This window comes from Sus scrofa, chromosome 1, assembly GCF_000003025.6.
Source record: "Sus scrofa isolate TJ Tabasco breed Duroc chromosome 1, Sscrofa11.1, whole genome shotgun sequence".
NCBI lineage: Eukaryota > Metazoa > Chordata > Mammalia > Artiodactyla > Suidae > Sus > Sus scrofa.
The window spans coordinates 8,672,434-8,688,992 of NC_010443.5; the positions used below are offsets into that span (position 1 = coordinate 8,672,434).

Sequence of the window (16,559 nt, forward strand, 5' to 3'; positions counted from 1 at the left end):
CACAATACTAGCAAACCGCATCCAACAATACAGTGAAAGGATTGGGCATCATCATCAAGTGGGATTTATCCCAGGGATGCAAGGGTCTTCAATATCCGCAAATCCATCAGTGTGATACACCACATTAACAAACCGAAGAATAAGAACCATGTGATCCTCTCAGCAGATGCGGAAAAAGCCTTTGACAAAATCCAACACCCATTTCTGATAAAAACCCTTCAGAAAGTGGGCATAACGGGAACCTACCTCAACATGATAAAGGCCATATATGACAAACCCACAGCGAACATCATTCTCAATGGTGAAAAGCTGAAAGAATTCCCGCTGAGATCAGGACCAAGACAAGGATGTCCGCTCTCGCCACTACTCTTCAATATAGTTCTGGAAGTCCTAGCCACAGCAATCAGAGACATAAAAGAAATAAAAGGAATCCAAATTGGAAAGGAAGAAGTAAAACTATCGCTATTTGCAGATGACATGATACTACACCTAGAGAATCCTAAAGACTCTACCAGAAAACTGTTAGAGCTTATCCACGAATTTGGCAAAGTTGCAGGATACAAAATCAATACACAGAAATCGATAGCGTCTCTATAGACGAACAATGAAAAAGCAGAAAAGGAAATTAGGGAAGCAATCCCGTTTACCATCACATCCAAAAGAATAAAATACCTAGGAGTGCACCTACCTAAAGAAACAAAAGACCTGTACTCTGAAAACTACAAGCCACTGATGGAAGAAATCAAAGATGACACAAATAGATGGAAAGATATACCACGCTCGTGGATTGGAAGAGTTAAATATTATCAAAATGACTAAACTACCCAAGGCAATCTACAGATTCAACGCAATCCCTATCAAATTACCAAGGACATTTTTCACAGAACTTGAACAAAATATCTTAAAGTTTGTTTGGAAGTACAAAAGACCCAGAATAGCCAAAGACATCCTGAAAAAGAAAAATGGAGCTGGAGGAATCAGGCCCCTGGACTTCAGACCATGCTACAAAGCAACAGTCGTCAAAACTGCATGGTACTGGCACAAAGACAGACATATAGATCAGTGGAACAGGATAGAAAGCCCAGAATTAAACCCATGCACCTACAGCCAACTGATCTATGACAAAGGAAGCAAGACTATACAATGGAGAAAGGACAGCTTGTTCAATAAGTGGTGCTGGGAACACTGGACAGCCACATGGCAAAGAATGAAATGAGAACACTCCCTCACACCATACACAAAAATAAACCCGAAATGGATTAAAGACCTAGATACAAGACCAGACACTATCAAACTCCTAGAGGAAAACATAGGCCAAACACTCTCTGACATAAACGACAGCAACATCTTCTCAGATCCACCTATCAGAGTATTGACAATAAAAAGAAAAATAAACAAATGGGACCTACTCAAACTTCAGAGTTTCTGCCCAGCAAAGGAAACCCTAAACAACACAAAAAGACAACCCACAGAATGGGAGAAACTCTTTGCAAGTGAATCCATCGACTGACAAGGGATTCACCTCCAAACTTTATAAACAACTTCTGCAGCTCCATACCAAAAAAAACAAACAACCCCATCCAAAAATGGGCAGAAGATTTAAACAGACAGTTCTCCAAAGAAGACATACAGATGGCCGAGAAACACATGAAAAGATGTTCAGTGTCACTCATTATTAGAGAAATGCAAATCAAAACCACGATGAGGTACCACCTTACACCAGCCAGAAGGGCCATCATCCAAAAGTCTACAAACAGTAAGTGCTGGACAGAGTGTGGAGAAAAAGGAACCCTCGTACACTGTTGGTGGGACTGTGAATTGGTGCAACCACTCTGGAAAGCAGTATGGAGATTCCTCAGAAAACTAAACATGGAACTCCCATTTGATCCAGCAGTCCCACTCCTGGGCATCTATTCAGAGGAAACCATGACTCGCAAAGACACATGCACTCCAGTGTTCACTGCAGCACTATTTGCAATAGCCCAGACGTGGAAACAACCTCAATGTCCATCGACAGAGGAGTGGATCCAGAAGATGTGGTACATATACACAATGGAATAGTACTCAGCCATTAAAAAGAACGAAATACCAGCATTTTTAGCAACATGGGTGGACCTAGGAACTATCATGCTAAGTGAAGTCAGCCATACAATGAGACAGCAACATCAAATGCTTTCACTGACATGTGGAATCTGAAAAAAGGACAGAGTGAACTTCTTTGCAGAACAGATGCTGACTCTCAGACACTGAAAAATTATGGTCTCCGGAGGAGACAGTTTGGGGGGTGAGGGGATGTGCTTGGGCTGTGGGATGGAAATCCTGTGAAATCAGATTGTTATGATCATTATACAACTATAGATGTGATAAATTCATTTGAGTAATAAAAAAATGAAAAAATATAAAAAAGGAAAAAAAAGAGGCATTAGAAAGGACATAATGAAACATGAGCAATGAAAAACAATTAAAAAGACTACTGTGAAATATATCTCAAAACATCTAAGATATGTACAGATTTACAGAAATCCTGAGTGAACAGCTGATTTGATTTATTTCGTAGGTTGTATCTGAACACTTGCCTTCTAAGTACGTCGTTCAGAGTGTTACACACTGTTCTGTGTGCTGGTTTGTCTCACTTGACACTGCACTTTTTCTTTTGCTGAAATGTCTTCCTTCACGGAGGGAGAGGTTGGTTTCTAAATACAAGGTGCACTGTGTGGCTGAGCTTTGTTTTACGTTGGGCAAGCCCGACACTGTCATTTGTGTTCTTGGCATGTTGTCACGTGTTCATTCTGAGATGCTGCAAAGGTCTATGAGAAATGGGGTTGAACTCTGCGCCCCTGAGGCCCTCGGCCTCCTCCAGGGCAGTGTGTTTCAAAATAAGAAGCCAGCCCTCGGGGCCAATCATCGTCATCTGTCAGCCCCAAAACGCCATCAGCAACGTGGCTAACTGGAAGAGATCCTAGTGCGTTTCAACCAGCTGAAACCAAACTGTCAACTGTCTATTTCATCTCTCACAGCAAAAGTCTCCATGGTAAGAAGCTTAGGGCAAAAATATCGCACATGGGCTTCGAAGACAGAAATCCGTTCTCTCTGTTTGGGAGGCTGGAGGTCCAAGACCAAGGGGCCGGCAGGGTCAGGGTCAGATGAGAGGCCCTGCTGTCCTGCAGACGGCCGCCTTCTCGCGGTGTCCTCTCCGGCCTCCCGCAGCGTGTGGGGGCGGGGGCGGGAGACAGAGCGCGCACGTGAGCCTTCTCCTCTTCTTACGAGGCCAGCAGTCCTGCGGGATTGGGACCCCATCCTCGCAGCCTTGCCGAACCTCAATCACCTCCTAAAAGCCCATCTCCGAGTCCCATCCAGCGCACCCCACCTCGGCTCAGGCCAGTCCCCACGCAAAAGACCCCATCCCATCCCAACTGCCCCCAAAGTCCGATGAGCTCATGCCAGCATCAGCACACTCATCTCAAGTCCAGCGTCTCACGTGACATCACCTAAACTGCACATGGGTGAAACGCGACATTCCTTTCCAGCTGGGAACCAGTGAAACCAGACAAGCATGTGCTTCTAAAATACAGCTGTGGGACAGGCGTGGGGTAGGAATCCCCATCCCATTCCTTCCAGAGAGAAGGAAAAGGGAAGAAGGCAAGGTGACGGGCCCTTAGCAAGCCCAAAGCCCGGTAAGGGGTATGCGGTAGGTCTTCAGGCTCGAGACGAATCCCCTTCGGTTCAGTACTCTGTCCTCCAGTGCCACCTCCGTGGGTCTGCTGGGCTGTGGCAGTGGCTCGATGACCTCTCAACCGCTGTGGGGGTCATCTTCCCTCACGAAGAACAGCGTGTGTTCATTCCCGCAAGTGGCATCCTGTCAAATCCAAGCAGCCCGACCGCTTTGCTGCAGCTTGGCGCGCCTCCGAGCTCTGGGTCCTCTGCGCCTCCCCACCCTCCTTCACGCGTCCTCTCCTTCCGCCTCTCACCATAAAGCAGCAGCAGGAACCGAGCTGCTCCCTCAAAACCACGTGGGAGTCTCCTGGAGCAAGCATCCAGCGTGGCTGGCTTGCCAGTTTTATCCTCCACACAACACTGGGAACGAACAGGTCAGCCAAGTTCGTTGCCACTTCATAACAAGGTCACTCTCCTCATTTCTGCCCAAGGCGCTGCTAGAAATGGCCCCACTTCCTCCCGTGTGTCTAATGTGCACCTCAGAACTCCTGTCTCCCCCCGGACCCAGGGCCAAAGCCGCTCCCTCATCTGTAGGTGTCTGTTAGAGTGGCACCCCACTTCTCAGAAGTAAAATCTGTACCAGTGAGAGTGTACCAGAGGAACACACACACGCACAGAAGGAAAGACAGAGGGTGCGGACTGGCTTGGGCAGCACTGGGGGCTGAGAAGGCCCAAATGCAGGGTGTCTTTGTGTCCCGGGCCTGCAGACGCACAGCTCCTTGCCCTGTGCTCGCACGGGCTTTCCCTGGTGTGTGTACGTGTGGGGAGCCCGCTCTCCTCGTTTTCTTCCACGGCCAGCGATCCTGTGGATTAGGCCCCACCCTCGGGACAGTGTTAATCACCCTCCAAAGGCCCTACCGCCAAATACAGTAACACTGGGGTAGGGCTTTAATAGGTGAAATTTCAGGGGAAACAATTCAGTCTATAGCAAGCTCTAAGGATTCCTTTCAAAAACTGGTGGGTTTTTGCTAAAAAAAGTTATTGGGACTTACACTATTATAAAAACACTCATTCGTAAATCTTTTTTAAATTTTATTTTGGCTGTGCCTGTGGTATGCAGAGTTCGCAGGCCAGGGATGGAACCTGTGCCACAGCAGGAACCAGAGCCATAGCAATGACAATGCCAGGTCTTTAACCCACTGAGCCACCAGGGAACTCCCACACTGGTAATTTTTATGAACATATTTAAGTTGTTTGGAGAATATCTATAACAGTGGATCACAAACTTCAGAACATAACAATTACCTGGGCACCAGCTACATTGCAGGTTTCCAGGCCTGGCCCTGACCTGCTGAATTAATCTAAGGGGTAGGCCTAGCAAACCGTATTTATTTATTTATTTATTTTTGCTTTTTAGGGCCACACCCACGACATAGGGAGGTTCCCAGGCTAGGGGTCCAATTGGAGCTACAGCTGCCAGCCTACACCACAGCCACAGCAATGCAGGATCCAAGCCGCATCTGCGACCTACACTACAGCTCATGGCAATACTGGATCCTTAACCCACTGAACGAGGCCAGGGATTGAACCAGCAACCCCATGGTTCCTAGTCAGATTTGTTTCTGCTGCACTACAATGGGAACTCCAAACCCTAGTGAAATACCCATCCCAGGTGACCTGCAAGAAGGAGGCCCAGGGAGCACATCTGGGAAACCATGAGCTGGAGGCTTGAAAGAGTTAATCTGCTTCTCACGATGAGAATTCCTGGCTTCAAGTCAGGGACCTTGTCCTCTCTGCACCTGCTACATTCACCATTCAGGTGGCAATGAGTCATATTCTGCCCGAGACATATCTTCTATTTTTGTCTTAATGAACTTAAATCTTGACTTCTTAAATAAACTTTTCAAGTGTTGTCTTGCTGTTCAAATGGGTCATGAACTCCTTGAAAGCAGACACCCGGGCGTGAGTCCACAGCTGCAGGAGACTCAAGGACCACGTACAGCAGGCGCCAAACGCCCTTCCTTGGCTGAGCTGCTCTACTTCACAACGTTTACACTCTTCCAGCTACAAAAGCACCTCCTTCCCCACAGAACAGGGTCAGGGAGCTGGGGGGCCTGGTGACTGAGCCAGTCTGCTCTGGCACCAGTGATAAACGTGAGCTGCAGGGAGGTGTCCAGCCAGCTGGCTTGGGCTGGCAGCGGGCACAGTCTCGGGCCATGGCCTCAGTACCCCAGGCTCCACCCCCGCTACTTCTGTGCTGTGGGGCAGTGGGGAGTTTACATACCCGGGAGCAAAAGCAAGCCCTTCCCCTGGGTCCCCTCGAGGTGTCATCCGAGCACAGGCTTTATGATCATGAGGGACCTCGGAGCTGGGGCGCCTGTCCAGGCCCAGCCCCCGACTCCCCGCCTCCAGCTGCTGCTCACGCCAGTGGCCTTTTCTCTCCCGGCCCCTGAAACACACTTTCCTTCCAGCCAAGGGCTCTGCCTTCCCGTCCCTCAAGGGCTGCCCACGTCTCCCTCCCCTCCTATCTGCCTCCTGCCAGCTGCACTCTCTGCTCTGGGCACTAGCTCGTCCCACGAGCCACAGACCAAGTCTCGCCGCCTTCAATGTTACATAGTAACGGCGATGGCAGAACGGTGCCCCCGAGGCTGAGTGAAGAAAAACAGAGAGAGGTGGATCCACTGAGGCCACAGCCAGGAAGTGCACTGTGACACTAAGATGACTCTGGTCCTGCCGCAAGACAGAAGGGGCAGAGGTCAGACAGGGGCCCTTCCTGCTGGAGGCTCCCGGAGAGAAGCATGCGGAGGGTACCTAGACACGCCCCCTGCGCCAAGAAGACCAGCCCAGAAGTTTCTGGAAGGAGGGTGGTCCACCAAGCCAGAATCCCTGCAGGCAGGAGGTGGTTCTGGGTGGGGGTGGGGCTGTGGATGGCAGGTGGGCAGGAGCAGGGGCAGATCCTAGGGGAGGCGGGGGACTCGGCGCCAGGTCCAAGAGTTCTCAATCTACCACTCACTCTGGGAGGCAGAGCCAGTTCCTCAGTACTGCTCCCCAATGTCTCCAAGGACACCAGGTCCTGAGGGAACACTTGAGAAAGAAGCGGCAGAGGAGCAGCACCCCGATCTACAGCCCACGCCGCTGCTACCCATGGCCCACACGGAGCTGAACGAAACGCTGTAAAAGCCCATCAGAAAGCACACTTCTGTGGGATTCTGGAAACGGAGCCGCTTCTAGAATGCTGCTCGCCAGCCCACACGGCTCACGCTTCATGAATGGCCCGGGTCTGCGGGCGGGCTGTTCTGTAGCCGCGGCCGCCAGGCCTCCAGTGCCTCGGCCGGCGCCCACCTGCTCCGCACCTGCTCTGCCATCGGTCCGCGGGTCCATGATGACGAACTCGGGCCGCAGCTTGCTGATGCGCCGCCCCTTGAGGATGGGCACGAGCCCGCCCAGGTGCTCCAGGTAGAGGGTGTAGCAGGGGCCGCCCACCTCCGGGTCGTCCTCCGTGCGCTTCATGGTGCAGTGCAGGCGCTCGCTGCCGGCTGACGGGTAGCTGACAAAGTCTCGCATGTTGTTGGGGTCTGGAATCGGGGGCTGCAGGTGGGACGGGGAGGAAGAGCGTGGACGTCACTGAGGACTCTGCACTGGCTGCGGCTCGGGGAGGGTGAACTACGGGGTGCCAAACGGTGACCGCAGCTCTGGGTGCACGTCAGCACCTCCTTTTTTTGGCTTTCCCTTTTTAGGGCAGCACCCGTGGCATATGGAGGTTCCCAGGCTAGGGCTCAAATCAGAGCTGCAGCTGCTGGCCTACACCACAGGCACAGTCACAGCCACAAGGGATCCTTAACCCACTGAGCGAGGCCAGGGATCGAACCTATGTCCTCATCAAAGCTATTCAGATTCATTTCCACTGAGCCATGACAGGAACTCCTCCTGGGAGCTTTTAAAAAATACCTATGCCAGGATCCTCCCACCTTGGACCATGAAACTGGAGTCTCTGGGGAGGGGGGCTAGGCATGCGGATTTTCTAAAAACTTCTCTGGTGATTTTAATGTGCAGTCACAACTGAGAATCACCACTGACTGGTAGAATCAAGATTGTAAACCAACTTGAAAAAAAAAAATCAGATCCTAAATGTTTTAGGAAAAAAGCAACCAATAAACCAATCTGATCCTTAGAAGCAAAGACAGAAAACAAAAATGAGAATATGGAAAAGAACCTACGGTGCAGAGGGCCCGAGGTTAAGGGGAGACCCACCCTTGAACAGCATCTGGCGGCTACATTCCACACGCTGCCACTGAAAACAGACGAGTGTCTGGGTTACAGGCAGCACAGGGGATGAGGGACAGCCGTGCTGGACGGGGGCCGCCCTTCCTTGCTACAGTGGCAGGGAAGCCTAACGGGTTCCATCCTGACCACCCCAGTAACTGGCGGTGGAGCGAGTTCCTTGACTTCTTGGAACACGTGCAAGTCCGTCTGCAAGTGCGGACTAACGGACAGGCGATCATCAGGCTGCACAGCAATCGCACTCCTTTGCCATGAGAAAGCCCACATCCATCGCCCGGGGCAGGGCCCCCTTGGACACTCACTGGGGACCACGCAGAATTTGGCTCCTGCCCGGGGCGGGGTGGGGGGGTCTGGCCTGTCTCCCAGCTCTGCCCTCCTTCAGGCGAGCCCCTCCGGGGTGGCCAGCAGGGGCAGCAAGGAGGAGGAAAAGCTTTACCTTGATGGTGGGGATGAAGGCAGTGGAGAGGTAGGCGCAAAGGCGGGGGGGCAGGGTCAGCTTGCTGACGTCCTTGTCCTCTCGCAGGGCGCTGGCAATGGCCTGCTGGCAGAGCAGCTGCAGGCTGGACACCCGGTGCTCCACGCGTACCACATACAGGGCCGGTCCTGACGCCATCAGCAGCCGAGAGTCCCGGTGTCCCCAGCAGATGGAGACGATGGGGCGCTGCCAGGAAAGGGAGAGGCGATAGCAGGTAAGCATTCGTCTTGTGGGAAGCCAACGGGGACCATGCATGCTGTGCTGAGCAAAATAAAATGCTCTAATGGAATTTTACAATGTTGGTTTTTTGTTTGTTTGTTTGTCTTTTTTTTTTTTCTGATCTTTTTTTTTTTTTTTTTTTTTAATTTTTCCACTGTACAGCAAGGGGGTCATGTTTGTTTGTCTTTTGCCGTTTCTTGGGCCACTCTTGTGGCATATGGAGGTTCCCAGGCTAGGGATCCAATCGGAGCTGTAGCCACCAGCCTACGCCAGAGCCACAGCAACGCGGCCGCGTCTGCAACCTATGCCACAGCTCACAGTAACGCTGGATCCTTAACCCACTAAGCAAGGCCAGGGATCGAAGCTGCAACCTCATGGTTCCTAGTCAGATTCGTTAACCACTGCGCCACGACGGGAACTCCCAATGTTGGTTTTAAAAAGCACAAGAGTTCCTGTTGTGGTGCAGTGGAAACAAATCCAACTAGTATCCACGAGGACCCGGGTTCAACCCCTGGCCACACCTCACTCAGGGGTCACAGATCTGGTGCTGCTGTGAGCTGTGGTGTAGGCCAGCAGCTGTAGCTCTGATTCGACCCCTAGCCTGGGAACCTTCATATGCTGCAGGTACAGCCCTAAAAAGCAAAAAACAAACAAACAAAAAAAACCCATGTTAAATGTTAAATCCTATAAAAAGTAGCTAGATCCCCAGGCCAGAACATAGGGCACTGGAATAGTGCTACAAAGTTTCCCCCCGCCCCCCAAGGGCTGCACCTGCAGCATATGGAAATTAGCAGGTTCGGGATCGAAATGAAGCTGCAGCTGCCAGCCTCCATCACAGCCACAGCAACGCCAGATCCGAGCTACATCTGTGACCTACACCATAGCTTATGGCAATGCCGGACCCTTAACCCACTGAGCGAGGCTAGGGATTGAACCTGAGTCCTCATGGATACCACTTGGGTTCTTAACCCACTGAGCTACAATGGGAACTCCTCAAAGTTCTTTTACATGTATTACCTCATTTGATTTGGTACCATAAAACCTAATTTCACTCCACTGAATGCTTCTGCCAGCAGACACAGTCAGCCTGGGGTACAGTAACCCATACTCCTTACTTAAGCTCCAGGTATCTGGATCCCCATGTAGCCAGTGGTAGTTTCCAAGGCTGGAGAGGCAGTGAGAGGCAGCCCTTCCCTTCTGTCCTTTAAGAAGCATTTCAGAGTCAAAGCAACACTGGATTTGAGGCCACAAGCTTGTGACCTGGGGATATTGTACAACCCCTGGAAGTCTCCTACTTTCTCATGAGTAAAACAGGAGCTGTGAGGATTAAAGAAGTTAAAAGATATTAAAGTGCTTCTGTAACTTTAGTGGTTCCACCCAAGTGGTCATCACAGGTGATAACCCACAGCTATTCAATCACTGTTACTCTCCGCATCCTTGAGCCAACAGGGCAGAGAAAGAAAGTAGAGGCCATCCGGAAAGTGTAGAGAGAGGAACACCATTCCAACGTCGGCTGCTCTACGAGTCTATGGCCATCATTTGCTCCAAAAAGGCAGACTCAAATTCAATATGCAAGTTAGAACTGGTTGTTAAAAAAAAAAACCCAAAGCTTAGGGGTGGCATCTCAGAGAGCTCACCTAGGAAGGAAGGAAGAGGTGGGAGGGCTGTGGTGGAGCAGCAGCGAGAGAACTGGTTCATTCTGATCCAAGCAGATGGAGTTCTAAGCTAATGACATCTTGTGGGGCTTCAGGGATCAGCTGTGGGGATGCCAGATCTTTGACATGAAGGCCAGGGAGGAACATAACTTTCACAACACTTTAGCGACAAACATCAAGATAAAAAGAACACATGAAGGCATTTGCTTAAAACAGCCTCCAGGGTCAGCTAATCCTGGTTTCAACTTGAAAACAAACTGCAAGGCTGAATGTAAGGACAATGATGTCCTACTGTGGAGCACAGGGAACTATATCCAACCTCCTGGGATAAACCCTAACGGAAAGGAACATAAAAAAAGAATGCACATACACTTTGCTATATAGCAGAAATTAGCACAACATTATACATCAACTATATTTTATAAAAAGAAAAAAACAAACGCAAAGCTGAAAGTAATTCACCTTTCATTTGCATCAGGGCGAAGCTGGGCAGCCTCGGCGTGGGACCACAGCCGCAGTCCCCTGGAGGAGGACCAGAGAACCTGGAGCTCAGTCTGGGGGCTTCCCGAGTACCTTCCAGCCGGCATCCTTACAAGAGGAGCCCACGCGGAGGGCAGAGCCCAGAGAGGAAACTGTTCATTTGGAGCAAGACATCATCACTGCCGAAGACAAGGCACACAATCCCTAAAAGATCCTTCCCCCAAATTTCTTTGTCATCACATCAACCCCCATAAGTTCAGTTTAGGACAAAATTCTATTAGTAGCAAAATCACGCTGCGTCTTAAAGCGGCACTACTGCCCCACCACCCCTAGGGCTCCAAAGATAATATTTACAACCTATAGCTGAAGTAATAAAGAACAGTGTCCAACGAGCACAATCTGACTGGTGGGAACTGGCTACTAGAAAACCAGACTTCTCCCAATTTCCCATGACTTTGAGTCCATCTGCCAACGCCCCAGTGGTCACAACGCAAGCACGTACATGTTGGTCCTCTTTCCCCGCCTCCTGGTTGTGCTTCTCGCAGCAGTGATCACCACGTCACAGCTGATTCCACGCTGAGGGGAGGGGCTTCGATAAAGTTATCATTAGGGTAAATAGAATGTACCTCATTTCTTAGTAAAAAGGAAACTTAAACCACTTTACAGACTTTCAAACTGGGTAAAAATCCTGTCTGTAACTCCAGGTATAATGATCACTACCCATCATAACAAAGTAACAATCACATCTTTAAAACTTACTACATTTCAACTGTTTTTCAAATCCACTGGACCAATCATTTAAAGCAGTGAGTTCATCTTTCTGGTCTTTATCCACCCAGAGCCTGACAGCATCACAGTCATGCAATGTTTGCTCAGTGAACAAATACATGAACAAACAAACATTCCTCTCAAACGTCAACCAAGAAACTTACTACATTCCAGCAGCACACTAAGGTAGCTTAATAAGTGTGCTCTCATTTAATTCTTTCAACTCTGCCAAGCACCGTTACTCCCATCCAACATATGTGGAAACTGAGGCTAAGAGAGCCAGTAAGGCGATCACAGCTGATCAACAGGACAGCACAATTCTCACTCACTCCCAACTCCACAACTCATGCTCCTCCTGCTACACAGCGCTGCCCGTCAGTCACAAATACGGTAAGGAAGCCAGATTCTCCCTACAGCCCTCCCCTTAATCCACCTGGTCAAGGTGATGCTACTCAGAAACAAACTAAACGAGGTATGTTCAGACAAGAGGAACAAGTAGACAATGACCGTAACGACTCAGGATGGCAAAAAGAGCCCAGAGGTCGCGTGGGCCCCACTCGGAGATAACCAGCCACCTCTATAGCAGGTGAGAGTCAGTCAGCAGGACGGCTGTGCCCGCCACACCCAGCATCGCAAAGGGAGGAAAGCTGAGAATTCTCAGCAAGGAGGAGTGAAAGGGCTGAAAAATGGAACTGGGGAAAAAGAGCTGAAATATTTAGCCCTGGAGACGTGACGTCCCAGGGGAGTAAATGCTGTCTGGAGCAAGCTGACCAGGAAGCCCTCTTTTCTGAGAGCAGGACGGGACCACCACCAGGAATTCATACAGGAACCCAGGAGGCAGTATTCACTTACTTGCCCAAGTCAGTGATGATTTATTTGTTTCAAGGGGAAATCATGCTCATTTAATTTATTTTCATAGCATTTGTCTCATGTAAGATAATACATAGCAAAATAAAAACTGGTACCTTTACCATAACAAATTTTAAGGCTGTATTACAAAAAATAAGGAAGAATTTACAACTGGGGAGAGCTGATCCTCTTGTCTGGAGATTCTGAGGTGGCCCTGACGTGGGGAAAGAATTAGGCTAGTCACCACTGAGTCTGAGGCCAGGCAGTAAGGCCAGGGCCTCTCGGGATCCGGCCAAGCCCTGAAAGCTCGCAGAACGTCCTGGGATCCAATGCACAGCCGTGGTGACACAGTTACCAATATTATACGAATACTTAGAAGCTGCCAGGAGAGACGATCTTCAGTATTCTCGCCGCCGAGAAGAAACGGTTATGATGGGATGTGATGGGCTGACGGCTAACTCCACAGCGGTCATCACACTGCAACAAGGAAGCGGGTCCAATCCACTCCCCATAAATCTTAGGCCCAGAAAACGTATCAAGTACAGCTTCAGAAAGCTGGAAATAAATTTAAACACCACACAAAATCCTCTTGTACCTTTTTTATACTTTTACAGTTGTTTATGTCATCTTACTTTTTAAGGGTCTCATTTCCTGCAGTTGCTCATTTTCCCGTGCTGGTTACTGGTGCGCCAGACCACAAAGCCCTTGCTACAAATGTTCTATTGTTTCAGAAAGAGCAAGAGTCAAGGGGGCCGTAACCACACATGCCTGCAGACGTGGGGGGCGGCGTCCCGTTCAGCTGCCTGGTCCCCTAAGCAATTCCTCTAGGACACGGGGCCGGCCCTGGGGGGACAGGAACCCATCACTCGCTGGCCCCCAGGGGCTCCCCACCGGCCCATCAACTGCAGCAGAAGCGCGCGGTGCCAAAAGCTCTCTCCCCCGGTGAACCCGGGCGCCCACGGGCTGCCCGCAACCGCGGCTCCCACTTCCTGTGGGTCAGCTGCCGTCTGCCAGGGAGAAACTCGGCTGCCAGTCTGTGGGCTTCATCGCGCCTCAGAGCACACAAAGTGGCTACTTTCAGACCAACGGCTAGACCTGTGAAGCTGGTCACATTCCACTCTTCACCTGTGTCGGGAAGTTCACAGTATTTTACACGTAAATCTGAGGCAAAAGGGCAAGACCGCGAGCGGCCTTTCGGGGAGGGGAGCCCAGCGTGGCTGTGGCGAGCCTGATGGGACAACGCCAGGTGCCACTCGGCAGGGGAGGCGCGCTCTTCACCGGGAGCTCGGAGGAGCGGTCGAGAACCGTCGGGCGGGCCTCTCTCGGCGGCAGGTCCGTCTGCTCAGCCCGCTGCAGCACGGACCGTCCGCGGCCAGCCTGGCGCCCTCGCTCCAGAGGACGACGCGCCCACCCCCGGCCTCGCCCCGCGCCACCCATTCGGCCACTGCGCTGCCGTCGGGCCTCCGGAAGCAGCTGTTCCGTGTTTAGGGCAGCGGGTGCAGCACACGGGGCCAGACGCGGCCTGGGTGTGGACACGGAATGAAACCGGGATGTGTGAGGAGGGGTCGGGGGAGAAGCCCCCGTGACAAGGCCGGACGGTGTCAGGCCGTGGACGCGCTCTGAGGTAAAAACGGGACCAGACAGAGAGCAGTGGAGACGGTGTCGCCGGAGGCCTGGCGAGCCCGAGTGGATCGTGTTTTCACGGGGAGGTGAACGTTTCCTCTCCGCACCAGTTTCTGTGCAGAGCAGTGCGCTGCGTGGCGTCCTGGGAAAACTTCAGGGACTAAAAGGCAGGGTGTCCTTTCCACATCAAAGCAGGATTAAAACCAAGAGACAACAAGAGGGTCAAACCAGCTACACTGGCCCAAGGGAGGGAAAAGGAGCCGTCCCCGCACCGGCTCTGGCGGACGGGGCCTGGGCTGAGGAGGGGCTTGCCCGCAGAGGAGTCGGACCCTGGGGACATCGGCGGGGTCCCCTGCCTCCCAGGCATGTCCCCTCCTGTCTGAGCTGCCCTGAGAGGAAGATAGGGATCTCTGTCTTAGAGGAAACGCACTTCAAATGCTTCACAGCCCCTGGCAGAAGGGGGTGTTTACTGCTTGCACAAGTGGGTACACAGAAGGAAAGGCTTCCAGAAGGGCTCGCTTTTAAGTAGATCAAGTTGGTGACTGGTCACCACAAAACCGTGTTGGCTGGAGCCAGGGACAGCTTTGAATACTCAGTTCCAATGATGTGACCACCAGCCAAGTGCAGTAGTAAAAACTAAATCATAGATTTGGATTGAGATACCCGAATCTCCATTTGAAAAGAACACACCATCCTCTTACACTGCGTAAGCAGATGACCCCAGAAAGGACTTTCTCAACTCCTTACAGCAAACAGTGGGAAAAGCACATCTTTGGCAGCTTTGTGGGAGCAGGTAGGAGGCAGTTTTGCCACAGGCCTCTCAAGAGCACCGAAGTCTAGGAGCATAAGTGCAGCCTTTTACGTACTTCTCATTTCCACACCTCTCTTCTTCCTTAGTTTTTTACCCAAATATCTCATGTCAACACCTGAACTTTCAGAACATAAGGCAAGCCCACCAACTTGCCAGAAAGTTCCTAAAGCTAAAACCAACCAACCGATGCAAAAAACCCCAACCATCCAATGAAACAAAAACAAAGACCCGAATCGCTGAAGCCTGTGAGTATCAGTCAGTGGTACTAACTCTCAAAATCCGTGGTCAGACGATCAGATGAGGCAATTATACACGGATGGTCACCGAAAGAGCCAGAAGAACAGCTACAGACTTTCAAATTACGACAGGGAGGACGGAGAGGAAAATCAATCATAGCGTATTCTCTTCTCACCGCATCAGCCGCAGACATCGTTGTTCTGAGTGAATCAGGATAAACTGTTTTAAGGTGAGGCTGCCGCAAGTCTGTACCAGGCGACGGCTTTATACGCAATAACCTACAGTCTCATTAGCTTGGAAATAAACTATCCAATCTAAACTGCATTTAGTTCATTTTATAAACAGCCTGATAAAGCGCCTAACTTCCTTCCTGCTACAAAAATGTCCCTGCCTTTGGACAACTTGAATACCATAGCACAGACAACACATGATTTTAGAATCATTACAGAGAGCAGTCAATATAACACATATAATCAATATTGCTACATTTAATGCTAAATAAACCAATACTGTACTCAATTTTTAACAGCATCATTATTTAACTTTATATTATTGAGGCAATTTTTTCAATGGTTGAGACAAGGTCCTCAAATGAAAAAAAAGAATCAATAATTTGTTAAAATGCTGAGACCCTGTGCAAGTATCTTTCTCCAAAGGAAGACGAGCCAAGCCCCTCTCTTATCCCCAAGCCTCAAATGGTTTAAATTCAGGACCAATGTTAATTTCATATGAACTGTGATGAGAACTTTTGCAATGATTAAGGCCATCCAGCCTCTGCTACGTTCTAAGCACTGTAAAGATAAAAAAACGGCTACTGTGGTCTTTGACTTTAAAACAATAAGATAAACAGAAAAGTATAATATATGCATTAAACACCTTGTGTATTAGGTACCAAGCACCCTGGAGGTTCCTAGAGAAGAGGGGTTGTGGTCTTTGGGCATATTTACAAAAGGATGTGAGGTGTTGACACTACAGAGGGTGGATTCTCCCAAGCTGAGATGGCAGGGAAGGACAACCCCTGTGTGGGAGAGGGGACAGAAAGCCAGCAGGACGGGCACCCTGAGTCAGACAGAAGAGTGGGCAATGCTGAATGGACCTGCAGTATGTTTCAGCGCTTCAATTCACAAGTATTCTAATAAATATAAAAGACTTCTTAATTCAGAAAGATCTGAGAAGTCCCATCCTCTCCTATTTGCCTTCCAGTTAGAGTAGGAATAGAAAGCTAGCTGGAGATCTGATTGAGAGCACACAGCCCACAGATAACAGAAAAACTAAAGAAAGCATACGTCAACAATGTCCATCCATCAATCCACTGGGCAGCTATTTCCTGAGCACCGACTATGTGCCAGGCAGTGCACTGGCAGCAGGGTCACAATTACCAGATAAACCAGGTAACCACGCCTTCAATCCCAAATCCACAGGGACTCTGTTTATCTCTGTTTATTTTGCCACATGTCTTGGGCTCAGGCTAATGGCCTTGACTCCACTCTGCTTTAGCTCTTCCCTG

General features: G+C 50.2%; 1 protein-coding gene across 1 annotated transcript in view; it reads right to left on the minus strand.

Annotated features, from left to right (window-relative positions):
- The window catches only part of TULP4 (tubby like protein 4), a 240,786-nt gene that overhangs the window by 21,623 nt on the left and 202,604 nt on the right, over positions 1–16,559 (minus strand). The window contains 2 exon segments of the mRNA XM_021086385.1: positions 7,008–7,242; positions 8,372–8,596. Coding sequence (XP_020942044.1) covers positions 7,008–7,242; positions 8,372–8,596 — 460 coding nt within the window.